Below are 18,599 nucleotides of genomic sequence, written 5' to 3' on the forward strand. Positions count from 1 at the left end.
CAAAGAACTAAAGATGAACAATGAGACCATAGTACGGGATATAAAGGAAATCAAGAAGACTCTAGAAGAGCATAAAGAAGACATTGCAAGACTAAATAAAAAAATGGATGATCTTATGGAAATTAAAGAAACTGTTGACCAAATTAAAAATATTCTGGACACTCATAGTACAAGACTAGAGGAAGTTGAACAACAAATCAGTGACCTGGAAGATGACAGAATGGAAAATGAAAGCATAAAAGAAAGAATGGGGAAAAAAATTGAAAAAATCGAAATGGACCTCAGGGATATGATAGATAATATGAAACGTCCAAATATAAGACTCATTGGTGTCCCAGAAGGGGAAGAAAAGGGTAAAGGTCTAGGAAGAGTATTCAAAGAAATTGTTGGGGAAAACTTCCCAAATCTTCTAAACAACATAAATACACAAATCATAAATGCTCAGCGAACTCCAAATAGAATAAATCCAAATAAACCCACTCCGAGACATATACTGATCACACTGTCAAACATAGAAGAGAAGGAGCAAGTTCTGAAAGCAGCAAGAGAAAAGCAATTCACCACATACAAAGGAAACACCATAAGACTAAGTAGTGACTACTCAGCAGCCACCATGGAGGCAAGAAGGCAGTGGCACGATATATTTAAAATTCTGAGTGAGAAAAATTTCCAGCCAAGAATACTTTATCCAGCAAAGCTCTCCTTCAAATTTGAGGGAGAGCTTAAATTTTTCACAGACAAACAAATGCTGAGAGAATTTGCTAACAAGAGACCTGCCCTACTGGAGATACTAAAGGGAGCCCTACACACAGAGAAACAAAGACAGGACAGAGAGACTTGGAGAAAGGTTCAGTACTAAAGAGGTTCGGTATGGGTACAATAAGGGATATTAATAGAGAGAGGGGAAAAATATGGCAAACATAAACCAAAGGATAAGATGGCCGATTCAAGAAATGCCTTCACGGTTATAACGTTGAATGTAAATGGATTAAACTCCCCAATTAAAAGATATAGATTCGCAGAATGGATCAAAAAAAATGAACCATCAATATGCTGCATACAAGAGACTCATCTTAGACACAGGGACACAAAGAAACTGAAAGTGAAAGGATGGAAAAAATATTTCATGCAAGCTACAGCCAAAAGAAAGCAGGTGTAGCAATATTAATCTCAGATAAAATAGACTTCAAATGCAGGGATGTTTTGAGAGACAAAGAAGGCCACTACATACTAATAAAAGGGGCAATTCAGCAAGAAGAAATAACAATCATAAATGTCTATGCACCCAATCAAGGTGCCACAAAATACATGAGAGAAACACTGGCAAAACTAAAGGAAGCAATTGATGTTTCCACAATAATTGTGGGAGACTTCAACACATCACTCTCTCCTATAGATAGATCAACCAGACAGAAGACCAATAAGGAAAGTGAAAACCTAAACAATCTGAGAAATGAATTAGATTTAACAGACATATACAGGACATTACATCCCAAATCACCAGGATACACATACTTTTCTAGTGCTCACGGAACTTTCTCCAGAATAGATCATATGCTGGGACATAAAACAAGCCTCAATAAATTTAAAAAGATTGAAATTATTCAAAGCACATTCTCTGACCACAATGGAATACAATTAGAAGTCAATAACCATCAGAGACTTAGAAAATTCACAAATACCGGGAGGTTAAACAACACACTCCTAAACAATCAGTGGGTTAAAGAAGAAATAGCAAGAGAAATTGCTAAATATATAGAGACGAATGAAAATGAGAACACAACATACCAAAATCTATGGGATGCAGCAAAAGCAGTGCTAAGGGGGAAATTTATAGCACTAAACGCATATATTAAAAAGGAAGAAAGAGCCAAAATCAAAGAACTAATGGATCAACTGAAGAAGCTAGAAAATGAACAGCAAACCAATGCTAAACCAAATAGAAGAAAAGAAATAACAAGGATTAAAGCAGAAATAAATGACATAGAGAACAAAAAAACAATAGAGAGGATAAATATCACCAAAAGCTGGTTCTTTGAGAAGATCAACAAGATTGACAAACCCCTAGCTAGACTGACAAAATCAAAAAGAGAGAAGACCCATATAAACAAAATAATGAATGAAAAAGGTGACATAACTGCAGATCCTGAAGAAATTAAAAAAATTATAAGAGGATATTATGAACAACTGTATGGCAACAAACTGGACAATGTAGAAGAAATGGACAATTTCCTGGAAACATATGAACAACCTAGACTGACCAGAGAAGAAATAGAAGACCTCAACCAACCCATCACAAGCAAAGAGATCCAATCAGTCATCAAAAATCTTCCCACAAATAAATGCCCAGGGCCAGATGGCTTCACAGGGGAATTCTACCAAACTTTCCAGAAAGAACTGACACCAATCTTACTCAAACTCTTTCAAAACATTGAAGAAAATGGAACACTACCTAACTCATTTTATGAAGCTAACATCAATCTAATACCAAAACCAGGCAAAGATGCTACAAAAAAGGAAAACTACCGGCCAATCTCCCTAATGAATATAGATGCAAAAATCCTCAACAAAATACTTGCAAATCGAATCCAAAGACACATTAAAAATATCATACACCATGACCAAGTGGGGTTCATTCCAGGCATGCAAGGATGGTTCAACATAAGAAAAACAATCAATGTATTACAACACATTAAAAACTCGAAAGGGAAAAATCAATTGATCATCTCAATAGATGCTGAAAAAGCATTTGACAAAATCCAACATCCCTTTTTGATAAAAACACTTCAAAAGGTAGGAATTGAAGGAAACTTCCTCAACATGATAAAGAGCATTTATGAAAAACCCACAGCCAGCATAGTACTCAATGGTGAGAGACTGAAAGCCTTCCCTCTAAGATCAGGAACAAGACAAGGATGCCCGCTGTCACCACTGTTATTCAACATTGTGCTGGAAGTGCTAGCCAGGGCAATCCAGCAAGACAAAGAAATAAAAGGCATCCAAATTGGAAAAGAAGAAGTAAAACTGTCATTGTTTGCAGACGATATGATCTTATATCTAGAAAACCCTGAGAAATCGACGATACAGCTACTAGAGCTAATAAACAAATTTAGCAAAGTAGCGGGATACAAGATTAATGCACATAAGTCAGTAATGTTTCTATATGCTAGAAATGAACAAACTGAAGAGACACTCAAGAAAAAGATACCATTTTCAATAGCAAATAAAAAAATCAAGTACCTAGGAATAAACTTAACCAAAGATGTAAAAGACCTATACAAAGAAAACTACATAACTCTACTAAAAGAAATAGAAGGGGACCTTAAAAGATGGAAAAATATTCCATGTTCATGGATAGGAAGGCTAAATGTCATTAAGATGTCAATTCTACCCAAACTCATCTACAGATTCAATGCAATCCCAATCAAAATTCCAACAACCTACTTTGCAGACTTGGAAAAGCTAGTTATCAAATTTATTTGGAAAGGGAAGATGCCTCAAATTGCTAAAGACACTCTAAAAAAGAAAAACGAAGTGGGAGGACTTACACTCCCTGACTTTGAAGCTTATTATAAAGCCACAGTTGCCAAAACAGCATGGTACTGGCACAAAGATAGACATATAGATCAATGGAATCGAATTGAGAATTCAGAGATAGACCCTCAGACCTATGGCCGACTGATCTTTGATAAGGCCCCCAAAGTCACTGAACTGAGTCATAATGGTCTTTTCAACAAATGAGGCTGGGAGAGTTGGATATCCATATCCAAAAGAATGAAAGAGGACCCCTACCTCACCCCCTACACAAAAATTAACTCAAAATGGACCAAAGATCTCAATATAAAAGAAAGTACCATAAAACTCCTAGAAGATAATGTAGGAAAACATCTTCAAGACCTTGTATTAGGCGGCCACTTCCTAGACTTTACACCCAAAGCACAAGCAACAAAAGAGAAAATAGATAAATGGGAACTCCTCAAGCTTAGAAGTTTCTGCACCTCAAAGGAATTTCTCAAAAAGGTAAAGAGGCAGCCAACTCAATGGGAAAAAATTTTTGGAAACCATGTATCTGACAAAAGACTGATATCTTGCATATACAAAGAAATCCTACAACTCAATGACAATAGTACAGACAGCCCAATTATAAAATGGGCAAAAGATATGAAAAGACAGTTCTCTGAAGAGGAAATACAAATGGCCAAGAAACACATGAAAAAATGTTCAGCTTCACTAGCTATTAGAGTGATGCAAATTAAAACCACAATGAGATACCATCTAACACCGGTTAGAATGGCTGCCATTAAACAAACAGGAAACTACAAATGCTGGAGGGGATGTGGAGAAATTGGAACTCTTATTCATTGTTGGTGGGACTGTATAATGGTTCAGCCACTCTGGAAGTCAGTCTGGCAGTTCCTTAGAAAACTAGATATAGAGCTACCATTCGATCCAGCGATTGCACTTCTCGGTATATACCCGGAAGATCGGAAAGCAGTGACACGAACAGATATCTGCACGCCCAATGTTCATAGCAGCATTATTCACAATTGCCAAGAGATGGAAACAACCCAAATGTCCTTCAACAGATGAGTGGATAAATAAAATGTGGTATATACACACGATGGAATACTACACGGCAGTAAGAAGGAACGATCTCGTGAAACATATGACAACATGGATGAACCTTGAAGACAGAATGCTGAGCGAAATAAGCCAGGCACAAAAAGAGAAATATTATATGGTACCACTAATGTGAACTTTGAAAAATGTAAAACAAATGGTTTATAATGTAGAATGTAGGGGAACTAGCAGTAGAGAGCAATTAAGGAAGGGGGAACAATATTCCAAGAAGAACAGATAAGCTATTTAACGTTCTGGGGATGCCCAGAAATGACTATGGTCTGTTAATTTCTGATGGATATAGTAGGAACAAGTTCACAGAAATGTTGCTATATTATGTAACTTTCTTGGGGTAAAGTAGGAACATGTTGGAAGTTAAGCAGTTATCTTAGGTTAGTTGTCTTTTTCTTACTCCCTTGTTATGGTCTCTTTGAAATGTTCTTTTATTGTATGTTTGTTTTCTTTTTAACTTTTTTTTTCATACAGTTGATTTAAAAAAGAAGGGAAAGTTAAAAAAAAAAAAAAGAAAGAAAGAAAAACAAGGAAAAAAAAATGATGTAGTGCCCCCTTGAGGAGCCTGTGGAGAATGCAGGGGTATTCGCCTACCCCACCTCCATGGTTGCTAACATGACCACAGACATAGGGGACTGGTGGTTTGATGGGTTGAGCCCTCTACCATAAGTTTTACCCTTGGGAAGACGGTTGCTGCAAAGGAGAGGCTAGGCCTCCCTATATTTGTGCCTAAGAGTCTCCTCCTGAATGCCTCTTTGTTGCTCAGATGTGGCCCTCTCTCTCTGGCTAAGCCAACTTGAAAGGTGAAATCACTGCCCTCCCCCCTACGTGGGATCAGACACCCAGGGGAGTGAATCTCCCTGGCAACGTGGAATATGACTCCTGGGGAGGAATGTAGACCTGGCATCGTGGGACGGAGAACATCTTCTTGACCAAAAGGGGGATGTGAAAGGAAATGAAATAAGCTTCAGTGGCAGAGAGATTCCAAAACTAGCCGAGAGGTCACTCTGGTGGGCACTCTTACGCACACTTTAGACAACCCTTTTTAGGTTCTAAAGAATTGGGGTAGCTGGTGGTGGATACCTGAAACTATCAAACTACAACCCAGAACCCATGAATCTCGAAGACAGTTGTATAAAAATGTAGCTTATGAGGGGTGTCAATGGGATTGGGAAAGCCATAAGGACCACACTCCACTTTGTCTAGTTTATGGATGGATGAGTAGAAAAATAGGGGAAGGAAACAAACAGACAAAGGTACCCAGTGTTCTTTTTTACTTCAATTGCTCTTTTTCACTCTAATTATTATTCTTGTTATTTTTGTGTGTGTGCTAATGAAGGTGTCAGGGATTGATTTAGGTGATGAATGTACAACTATGTAATGGTACTGTAAACAATCGAAAGTACGATTTGTTTTGTATGACTGCGTGGTATGTGAATATATCTCAATTTAAAAAAAAAAAAAAAAAAAAGTAGGTAAAGTAGTAATAAAGGCCGAGGCCCAACTCACTTGGAGCTATGGTATCAGTGCACATATCTGTTGGGAAACTTTTGCATAACTATCTTTTGGAAAACATAACTATGGATCTAAAATAGATTTATACATAGACAAGTCTTTCTCAAATCAGAAGCTAAGACCACCAGGAGGAGCCTTTAAGCAAGTTTTTAAAAGGAAAAAAAGACTGAGTTGAAGGATCATCTGCAAATACAGAATACATAAAAACTGGCATACTCCACCAACCATGTACTCTTTTTATAAGCCTCTATGATCTGCCAATTCAGAAAAGAATAACACCATCTCGAAGTTCTGAAAAACTTTTTTAAAGATGCGGAATTCATAAGATAAACCATGGAAGTTTTGTTTTCTTCATGTAGAAGGGTGATAAGGCTCATCATAAGGGTGCAGATGCTATTTAAAATCAGAGCATGAGCCATTTGAATATCACTGGTAGAAATCAACTAATTAATCATTATCATCACATAATACAAACCTCAAAAGCAACATGAATTTAGTATTTTAATCACTCAACATAAAGATTTTTTATTAATCTACCACATACAAGGGATTGTGCTGGGCACCAAGACTCTCAAGATGAATAAAACGTAGTTTCTGCCCTTGAGAAGCTCACAATCTAGACCAGCACTGTTCAACAGAACTTTATGGGATACGGAAATATTCTGTATCTATCTTCCGCCATGGTAGCCTCCAGCTACATGTGGCTACTGAGCACTTGAAATGTGCCTTATGAACTGAGGAACTGAATTTTAAATTTTTATTTAATTTAGGTTAATTTAAACTTAAACAGCCACATGTGACTAGTGGCTACCATATTGGACAGTGCAGATCTAGATACATGTACCTTAACTCACCCAGAAAGTATTCAAATGAATGTCACAAATGACAGTAATCCTTATATATACTGACCTCATTTAGTATGCTTTCCAGTGTTGGAGGAGTGTCGACTTGAGGAATATCAAATTCCTTGTCATCAATCTAAATAGGGAAAAGAAATTATGCTCTCATAATACCCTTATAACTGTAAGGATGTTTTAACTGATTACAGCCACTCTCAGTTAAGAGACAAACATATCACAAATAGACAATCTGATGCTAAGACAGCCAAGTCAATAAACCATGGCAATAAGGGTCAGTTCAAAAGACTGCAGAATTGTTTCCTTTCCTATCCACACATCAGTGAGTATCAAGGGCAAACATACAACAACTGAGTCATCCTGATGGCCCTTTCCAGAAAGCATCTATTGAAAGACTTCTTAAACTACCTACACTTTTTTAAACATAACAGACAGGATGTCTTCTGAAAACCCCTAATTATTAAAGTTTGGACATAAGTCATAACCAATCTGAAAAGGTCTGACATTGCATATTGCATTTCTTAGTTTTTCATAAATTATGGCAAGAGACATTAGGTCAAGCAGTTTGTCATTAAATATTCTTATAGTCATAGAAACCTTCTGATTAATATAATAGATTATCAAGAAAAGATCACTGTGCAAGAAATGAATTCTAAGCCTATCACTAGGTCTAGGAGCTGGAGAAGTCATTTAACATAGCTGCATTTCAGCTTTCTCATCTATAAAATGGATGAGCACACAGAGTGAGATGGGCTGTACAGCTCAAATGAGAACACATATCAATGTGTTTCATAAACTGTAACGAACTACACAAATATACAATCTTAGCTCACAAAACTGTACACAGACCCCTATTAATCAATGCAAAGTGATAGATTTAGAATCTTTGGGTCTTAAATCACACTCTAACCAACAATTTGTTATTATTTTAAATATCACTTGACAAAAGTTGAAATTTTTACCAGATCATTTTTGAGTTCCAGTTCCTTGTCCAGATCTATGTAGGAGAATTTTGAAAGTGAAGCTTCTAGACTGAAAGACTTATTCAGTTCTTCTTCAGTAGTTTGGGCACAGAGGCTCTGATCCACATTTTCATGGTCTGGTTCATTTTCCATATCTGCTTCTAATAATTGTACTCAATCAATCCACACCAAGTTTTTGCTTTAGGCCTTAGATCACAATGACCTGAGTGATGATCTCTTCAAAAAAGAAAAAAAAAAGTATCATTTAGATTTTCTCCTTGTCATTTGGCATACCAAAGACTTAACTTGGTCATACTTTTGTGGAAAAAATTATTCACTCAATCACCTTATTACGAAGAAAAAATACAGGGTATGGCAAAGAAAAATCAATACAGGATACAAAATATGATATGGGAGGAGGGTTTCTGTGGGAGTACAAAGGAGGGGCACCAAACTCAGACTACAGGAGACACAAAGCCATAAACATGGTGATGGTGACAGACTTGAGATAAGCTCAGCTACTAGACCTGGTACCAGCCAGATTTATGTACCTAACAGCATGAGGGTAAATTGGTACAGAAAGCTACAATTAATCCATCCTACATTCCCAAGCTTCAGGATAGATCTCCCTGAAGAGATCCCTGGAGATAAGCATACTCACCAGTTTCGTCACTGGCATCCACACAGGGCCACTGACCTCTCAAGTAGCTTAGTGTAGGACAGAGGGCCCAGAATGGATACCAGCAAATCTAAGGGTTCCGATCTATTAAGGGAGGCAACAATGACCTCAGGATAAAATAATTCCATGGTCTACCCCAGATATTTTTAGAAAGAGAGCTAGTAGGAGAGAATCATGGATATTTTCAGGGAAAACTGAGATATTAAAAAGAAAGAAAGAAAAAGTACATGCAATTTTGGGGTTTATTTCACAGCTCTAAATGGTACAGTGTTATTCTATGTCAAAAAAAAAAAAACATAATTTGATTTACTTATATAATTTAGCTTTGCCTATTTAGAAAAGGCGAAAACACGAAAACAGAAACAATGCCATAGGTATAATAATAAAAACAATGGCCATTTTGTTTTCTAGACTACCCAGAGTACCCAACAGCTAACAGTAACTCTCAGTACAAAGCTTTTTCAAACTACATACTACCCTCAGAGGCAAAATCACCACACCACCAAGGACCCTCCCTTCCAGTGAAAAGAAGGCAAAAAAAAAAGGCTGATAACCACTGAGTCATTGAAATAACTAATTTTTTAAAAAAGAGTTAAGAATCAGTTTTGTTTTGTTTTGTTTTTAAATAAGACGCCCAAAGTTCAATAACAATTTTATCTAGTTAGGCTCATTTTTTAAATTATCTATAAATAATTTCACTTCTTTCAATGTCTCATAGTTCATATTAAAAGAAATGACTACTTTGTAAGATATGTGACTCATGAAAACTGATTTTTCAAGAATTAGAACCAACTTTTATAGCTAGTACATGCCAGGACATTTGGAACATTACCAAATGCAGGCTCCTTTTTTTTTTTTAACATGTTACAAAAGATGGACTCTGAGGCTCTGCCCTACAAGACATAAAAATTCATTCCTAGAAGACATAACTGATGGCACTCTGTATCTGGCAACATCAGATACTAAATGTACTTCTCTTTTTGCAATGAGTCAAATGCAGTAGTAATACTAACATTTAAATGCTTTCTTCAAAGAAGCCTAAATTGGCTCATGACAAAATATTTCTTAATAAAGTTTTTCACTCTGTTCCTCTAAGTAAAAATGGCTAAAATTAATCAAGTCAAATTTACAAACATGCACAATCTAACTCACATTCAGCAGTTTCTAAGGACAGTTACTAAGTTTTCTTCACATACATTTTTTAAAATAGTGTGAGACCATAAAGCAACAAAAAATAAAAAATAAAAGAAAGAAAACTTTTACTGAAATGATTTAATAATCCTTTAAAATGTTTCATACTTTACATTTGTCTTTCCAATATAAACCAGAAAGGAAAACAATTCTGTTTTTCTGGCCCTCTTTTATCTCCTACCTGGAATTACTTAGAGGCTCTCAGGACTACAGAATAGCTCAGCATCTTTGAACAATAGGGAAACGCTGAAGAAGTTTCATGTGATCAAGCATTCCCAGAAAGAAGAACATCCATGCTACTTTACTCCATTGCCAACCTTCATCTCACTGAGCTACTTTTAGTGAGGTGATGTGGTGGCAAATTGGAAAGAACAAAAGCCAAAGAGTCATTTAAAATCAAATTTGAATCTGGACTCTACCAGTTCCTATCTGTGACCTTGGTCAATCAGTTCACCTCTTCTGAGCCATTCTATTTCCACATCTGTAAAATGGAATGTTGTGGACATTTGTGTTGTTTGCCCAGAACAGTACCTCTTGTTCTGGGAAGGGCTCCTTCAAATCATGTGGTTTTTGTGGAGGCTGCCAATCAAAAACACCCTAATAAAGGAGTTGCATCATATAGCCAGAGTCCTTCACCAGGATTTATTAAACTGGAACTGTGAAGAACATTTCCACTATTCCCCAAACAATGAATAAAAAGGTGGAGCACCCCCTCCCACACCATGTTCAGCAGAAAAGAAGTAGTCATCCACTCAATACATATTAACTAAAAACCTGCTATGCATCTATCACCAGAGACCCATCTATGCTCTACCGACTGAGATAGCCGGGCATGTCAGAAACCCATCTCTACTGACAGAACTTACATTCTAGGTATAGGTTCTCTGATGAGAATGTAATCAACCTATAAACAGAAGCAGAGAAGAGGAGGGAACAGAGTCCTGACATCATTCAAGCTTCAGGTTCCAGTTTTCCATGAAGTCAGCTATGCCCAAAGCCTTCCGGCACTTTGGTGATATAAACCAACATACTCTTCTCACCCTGCCCTCTAAGTTTTATACGTGTGTCACTTAAAATGGACAGTCTTCACTCTTAGGAAAGCAACGACCTTTTCTGCAGGGTGACTGAGAGATGTGAATGATATAATGACTGTAAAGCAATTAGAATAATGCCTGGACAAACAAGTTTTCAAGAAGTATTAGCTATTATCACTTAAAATTTCCTCAAGATTTCCATAGTCTTCTAAAGTTAAAGACCTTAAAACAGGATCCAATACTTTCAAGGTTGAGCCTGTGCTAAATATATCAGACATTTCTTCATGAGCTGAATAGTAGGAGTTTTGTCTAAGACTACCACAGCCCCCAGCAAAGCTCCAGAGACACTTAATAAAAACCTTTAATTATGATAATTATATTGCTAACTCATTCTAAAATTTTGCCTTGTTTCTAACAACAATTAGTCTACATTTTATCACTGAAGCCATTTATTCCCTCTCCCTTAGTTCTTCTTTTGTCACTTACTAGCAGTTAAGTCAGACAGCAAATTCTTCCAACCCAAATAGATCTGCTGAATCAAAAGGCCACCATGATCAGATTTTTTTTTTCAACAGGAGAGTTCAAATTGATAAGGCCTTCTTGACCAAAAGGGGGAAAAGAAATGTAAAATAAGGTTTCAGTGACTAAGAGATTTCAAATAGAGTTTAAAGGTCATTCTGGAGGTTACTCTTATGCAAGCTTCAGCCAGAGATTACAAATTGCCATGGTATGCCAAGGTCCAACCAACAGTATTTCTAAAAACCCCAAAGAAAACCCATGGCTCTATCTAAGATTCTATAGAAGTTTCACTTATTAAGTTAATTTTCTAGAAAATTAAAACTTTCAGATTGTTCCTGTGCCAGAAAAAACCTGAAACTTAGGGGCCAGTCTCTCCCAGAACATCAACCAGTTGCATTCCCCTACCCCATAATGCCAACACCCCTTTTCAAACATGAAGAAGTTACAATGGTCATTGCCCAGATATCCCTGCAGAATGGGAGAATACTTAAAAGAGAGGAAAGAGTTGTAACAGAGAAGTTAGGATTTAACAAACGATTATGACTACTGACTCATTATATAGGTATTTCTTTTTAGTTTCTAGTGTTTAAGAACAGCCAGAAGGAAATACCTGAAATCGTGGAACTGTAATCCATACTACATTTTGAAATTTGCTAACTACTTGTTAAACTGTACTTTGAAATCTATCACTTTTCTGCATGTTATATTTCACAATAAAAAATGTTCTTTTTTTTAAAAAAAAAAAAAAGAAAGAAGCATTCACTAAGACAACTTCTCTGAATTTTTTAGAAATCAGCTGCGCTCTACCTAAACCTAACTGTGGTAGGCAGAATAATGCCCCCTCCTCCCAAAGACATTAGCATTCTAATCCTGTGGATGTGTTACCCTGCATGGCCAAAGGACTTAGCGGATGTGATTACATTAGGACCTTGAGATGAGATTAGCCTGGATTACCCAGGTGGGCCCAATGTAATCATAAGGGTCCTTAAAAGAGGAAGAAGGAAGCAGAAGAGACTGTCAGAGAGTCAGAGAAAGAGAGATGACAACCGAAGCATGGTTAGAGAGACGCGACATTGCAGACTTCAAAGATGAAGGAAGGGGACCAGGAGCCGAGCAATGCGGGCACTCTTTAGAAGCCGGAAAAGGCAAGGAAACAGATTCTCTCCTAGAGCCTCCAGAAAGAAACACAGCCCTACCAACAACTTGATGTTGGCCCACTGAGACTTCCAGTAGACCTGTGAACTACAGAACTGTAAAATGAATTTGTTTTAAGCCACCACATTTGTGGTAATTTGTTACGGCAACAATAGGAAATGAATATACTACCAAACATAAGTTAAACTGTGTCTGGCCACATCTCCTTGTCATTTGGCGTTGACCAAATATTTATTCAGCAAGCTTTTCATTCCAGCGTACAGATCAATAATGAAATGCTTTATATATGACATTTATTATTATACACTTGATGCCGATACTGCCTTCAGATATTGTTTAAGTCCTACCCCAGTACAAAGGTTGGCAATGAATTTCTAATAATTTTCTGTTGAGATGAAATTCAACAACTAGTTCTGCACCCAACCATCATGTGATCTAATGTTTTATTAGTTTTTGAGGGGATCCAGCCAGACAGTACCTGCAGACAACACAACAGATGATATCAACTGTTTCTTAGTCCCTCCTACCATGAAATTAGATTAATTTGATAGGAAATGAATGTCACAGAATTATGATTATCCAGTATGTTATCCTCTTCTGAGTGCTGATAAACTAATATTTTAGTAGTTCAGATTTAAGATTATCTGACATCTTGATAATTCTCAGGGTTATTTTCCTCTTAATTAATAAGGTTTTCACCAACCAATTAAAAATAGCTTCAAATTCTTAGGGAAAAAAAAAAAAGACATGTACCATATAAACAGCAGTGACCCCCTATGATACTGGCCAAAAGAATAAGAACTCTAGAGTGTGACCTGTATTCATTCAGGTTAATCTGGAACTCTTTCACCAGTCTTTCACTTTGGTAAACATTCCCAACTGTTCTCGAGTTCCAGTATCCTGGTTAATTTTCTGATATTCTTTTCCTCCTAAAAGTGTTGTATGAAACATTTTTCACATTACAGTGAAATCAAATCAAGATTTTTTTTTTTAATTCACTGTATCCCCAGAAAGATATCACAAAGCTATAACAGGGAAACAATATTACATGCCAACTTTGTTTCTGGCCTTCCCAACCCAAGTATTTCTCTTCTTCCATTTTTTCATTTTGTTCTTGCTTTGTTGTTTGTTTTCTGAAGAAAAAGAAGAAAAGTATACAATTGAGGGTTATCTTCTATTAGCTTTCTATCCTATTCCTCTGGGAAATGGACTCCTTTTTAATAGCTCCCCAATGCCTACAGGATAAAATTCCAAATTCTAAGCCTGTGACTCCAGACATTGCATGAGCTAACTCTACTTGCCTTTATAACTAAACTTATTATTTGCATTCAGGGTCCTTCAGGAATGGCTTCCACTTTCCCTCCATGTCTGTTCATGCTGGTTCATCTTTCCTTTCCTTCTCCTCTCCATGTATCTAAGCTCTTTCTTTCCTTCCCTCCGTCTGGGCACCATCCATGTCAGATGTGCCTATGATGTCTTCCTTCCCAAATCATCCTCTGAATCCAGAAGCATGTCTTCTTTAGAACAATGGCTTAGCGCATCTTCCATTTTGATTCACTAGGTTAACTTACCCTGTGACTATGTCTTTTCCCACCAACTATACAATAAAAATGGAGACATGCATTTTTGTATACTCTGCTTTACAGGTCTCACTGATTTGACAGCTATGTAGACATACAGAAATATTTGCTGTTTAACACAAGAATTGGGAGACAGGAATAACATGTGTTGCAAATTAAATTCTGTAATTGTTAAGCTTCCAAGGATATTACTTGATTCACAGCAAATAGGAACCTGCGCCATAATAAGCCAAATTATAAGTATGTTCTACTTTTGTGAAATCAGGCTTGTAAACCACTGCAGATCATATTCATGTTTTGGTTATCAGCTAAAACTTTGCTTCCTCAAAAAAGCCTTTTCTGTCCTGGTCGACTAGGCTAGGTTCTCTTTTATTACGCTCATTACACTTGCAATCATTTCTTCAATGCCTTAACCCCCACCTCCTCCCTAACTGGAATGCAGGGCCCATGAGAGCAAAGACCAGATCTGCCTTGTTAACCTTGTATTCCCAGTACCTAATTATATAGTAGGTAATCAATCAATCCATCCAACCCTCACCTCCCTCCCTAGGTAAGCAGTTAAGCAACACTAAATCACTGGCTTGCAGAGCCTCAAATAGCAGTTCCGGTTTTTCAGTATAAGATAAGGCTAGTTATTTTACCCCAAAAAGTCTCCACCTGTGTAAATTCCATTCTTTGCTCCTATGTAAGTGAGATTTAAAAAAATCCCTAAGACTAATTATTTTTAAAAGATCAAAAAGTTCATTTATAATATGACACAAACTATAACTTCAGCTGTTTCATGTTCTGTTACATTAATTCAGCCCATGGGCCAACACGAAAAGAGTGGTAATGTATTATGTCCATTCAATTTACAGGAATTCCACTATTATCTTCAGTAAAGGGAAAGGAAAAAAAAAAAAGACTCATTCACATAGAACCAGAGAGTCTGCCTACCATTCCACTCAATATTCAGACTGAGCATAGGATGGGAGATGGAAATCTGCTGTACTGTTAGTCAGGATCAGTTCTTGCATAGCTCACACACAAGGAATACACTTCATCTATGTTCAAAGATGTTCTTTGTTCTTGTTTCTAAAGAAAAAATAGCATGCTGTTCCAACAATGGAGCAAAAACTGGCTGTGTTGGACCTTCCTGAGAAACCATATGCCAATCTCCAATACAACTCCTTTTCAGGGAGATTTTCAAGGGTACTTTGAGGACACTCAATTTTCACCTTACTCATGGACTTCAGGAGCAGATCCTGTGTTAGATGTGATGCCACTATGTCCTGGGATGAGCTGCTAGCTTGACCCCTGAGTTTCCTTCTAAGAATAGACACACTTAGGTAACCACAACCCACAGTGCTTGGAGGTATGTGGTGGTTTGAAGCTGTGAGTCCAGAAAAAAACATGGTCTTAAATCTAATCCATTCCTGCGATATGAACCCCTTTTAGTAGGATCTTTTGATGAGGTTATTTCAATTAAGGTGGGGCCCACCTCAATCAGGATGGGCTTAATCCTATTACTGGAGTCCTTTATAAGAGAATGAAATTCAGACACAGAGAAAGCCACAGAAGGAGCAGCCACAACAAAATTTGGAAAAGAACAGAGAGGCCAGGAGAGGCTACCATGTGCATTGCCATGTGACAAGTTAAGGACCAAGGGTCACTGGCAGTCAACCCCAGAACATCAGTTTTTGGGAAGAAAGCACCACCTTGATGTGGACTTTCTTTTGGCCTCAAAACCATGAGAGAATAAATTCCCATTGTCTAACCTGACACATTTCATAATATTTGCTTGAACAGCCTAGGAAATCAAATAAGGTGCCAAGACAAAAAGCCCCAAACCTCTGTTTTTCTCTCTCTTCTCTTGGCGAGTGTCTAAAATAATAAGAGTGAAATTTAACATTGTGAGAGTGCATACAAACAACAAATGTTAAAAAGGGAAGTGGGGGAGGAGAATAGTGAACAAGACCTACCTCTGCATCGTGCTAAGTTACTACTGTGGACTGTTAGACACAATCTTCAAGAAGGCCCCATTCACAAAAAGAAAAATTGAATCCCCTACCACAATATTCAAAACAATAAGTCTACAAATATTTATATTATGTGTAAACTCTAATATTATACATTAGTTTTATATCAATGTGTATGAGGTAATAAGGGAAATGAATACGTGAGAAAAATCATCACCTCCTTCCAGCTTCCAATAAGTCCCTACTATTTTAAGAATCTCTCTTCAAAGACCCACCCCAACCCCAGAGAACTTCTAAGAAGCACATGGGCCTTGTGTAGGTTGAAATATATTCCCTTGTCTTCTTCGCTGAACTGGTATAGCTGAATTCTTCTAAGTTAAATGCACAGATTTGATTCCACTCAGCTATAGGCTGAATAGATGGTGGCCTTCCAATTAGTTTAAACTGTCACCTCAATTTCACTTGGCTAGGGAAGATGCCAAGGAAAATGTGGAGTCACAGTTTTAGTCTTTTTTTTTTTTTAAAGAACAAAAGGAAGCTTCTTGCTGAACCATGAAAAAAAAATCTGATTGTCATTAAGACATTCCAGAAAGTCACTGAACTGTCCAGGGACCTGTGGAGCTATTAGTACTCTGGCACTCAGGTGATATGGAAAACAGCACACAGGGAAGAAATAGATACCACTTACCTCTGAACCTTTGCTTAGCTGTTTTACTGACTTACCTTGAGCGCTTCAGCATTACACAAGAGTCTCAACTAAAATTTGAGAAAACTCTATAAGTATAAAAATTATATATGGGAAAATGGGCAAGAGTATTCAAGAGAGTAGAAAATGAGAAGCAAAAAATGGGAAAGTAAGATGAAATATAGATTTGGAAGATAAAGGCAGCCAACTATATTTAAGACTTATAGAAGGGAAGCTAACGTACACTTTAAAGAAAACTTCTGCAACAGCATGCTTGAACTTATAACAGGGAAGGAATACTACAGAAGAATCATTATGGAAAGAATGTTGCAAGAGTCCAAATGGGAGAACAAAAAAGAATGAAGGAAGGATCTGACTTTAGAGAGGAAGAAAATATATTTTGAGTGATTTCCTAAAAAAAAAAACAAGAAAGAATACACTACAATGAATATCTGTTGTTTATGTTACCCTCCTTCACCATCCTTCCTTTGGGAAACTCCCCCTTCTCTCCAACCATGTGATTTTGATGGTGCCGTCAATCACGGTACCCTACTGCATAGTCACAGGGTAGGGACATGACACAGGCCTCATCACTAGGGGTCCTTCCTAGAATTTGTAAATAGTGTAGAAAGGACTGTTTTCTTTACTCAGGGTGCTTAATCTTGGATGATGTCTTTCATCACTTATATAATAGGGCACAATGAGACTGCAATTAGAGAAGGGGAGAAAAGGGCCTGGGGGTTAGAGGTTCCTTAGAGAGGAGAAGAGATACACAAGAACATCATGTGAGTCTATGGATTTGGTCAAACCCCAGTCCTTCTCAGGTTTGTGAATCAGTAAACCCCTTTTTGCTTAAACTCTTTTGAATTGAGTTTCTGTGATTTGCATTAGAAAGAATCTTAAAATAAGAGGTATTGCTATCAGAGTAAATCTAAGAAATTCATAACAGCAAGAAATCCAAGGCAAATCTATAGTTGCAGGCAAGAACACAGCATGCTGTATAACAGTGCCATAGAGAATGAAGACAATTCAAACTAATTCAAGAATCAGTTAAATCTTAGTTTAATCTTAACAGATATATGCAGATAACACCTGTACTGGATTGACTAGTCCTTCCCCACCCCCAACCCCCAACCTCCAAATTTATGTCCACAGGGAACTATGAATGTGACCTTATTTAGAAATAAGGTCTATGCAGATGCAATGAAGCTAAGGTGAAATCATACTTGATTAGGGTGGGCCCTAAATTCAATGACTGGTGTCCCGATAAGGAGAAGAGATTTGGATACAGAGATACAGGGGAAACACACAGGAAAGAAGACCATGTGATGACAGAGGCAGGGATTGGACTGACATAGCTACAAGCCAAGAAACAGCAAGGACTGCTAATAACCTCCAGAAGCTGGGAAGAGCCCAGAAAGGATTCTCCCCCAGAGCCTTCAGAGGAGTATGGGCCTGCCAACACCTTGATTTTGGACTTCTAACCTTCAGAACTGAGAGAGAATAAATTGTTTTTAAGCCCTCCAATTTAAGGTACTTTTTTACAGTGGTGCTGGGAAACTAACACAAGACCCAAAGTTGTGGGTTAAGAGAGGATATCCAAACTCTGAAACCTGTAAACAGATCACAAGTTAAGCATATTTCATTAAGTTCAAAAGGTCTTACTTTTCATTCACTATATATAACTGATATTTTGTACCACAATGGTTGAAATGTCTATGAAGCAGCTTGAAAGGTTACTGGGATATGTTTAAAAACTTCAGCCATCACCAGGATGCCCCAATATTCTGGAAGACAGAAAATAACCATCTGCTGATGATGTGTCCAGGTAC

General features: G+C 37.3%; 1 protein-coding gene across 1 annotated transcript in view; it reads right to left on the reverse strand.

Moving 5' to 3' along the window:
- VPS8 (VPS8 subunit of CORVET complex) overlaps window positions 1-8,119 on the reverse strand; it is a 275,358-nt gene extending 267,239 nt beyond the window's left edge. Inside the window, 2 exon segments of the mRNA XM_037839097.1 lie at window positions 7,057-7,125; window positions 7,967-8,119. Coding sequence (XP_037695025.1) covers window positions 7,057-7,125; window positions 7,967-8,119 — 222 coding nt within the window.
- Between the last annotated feature and the right edge of the window lie 10,480 nt (window positions 8,120-18,599).

Source organism: Choloepus didactylus, chromosome 1, assembly GCF_015220235.1.
Source record: "Choloepus didactylus isolate mChoDid1 chromosome 1, mChoDid1.pri, whole genome shotgun sequence".
Taxonomy (NCBI): domain Eukaryota; kingdom Metazoa; phylum Chordata; class Mammalia; order Pilosa; family Megalonychidae; genus Choloepus; species Choloepus didactylus.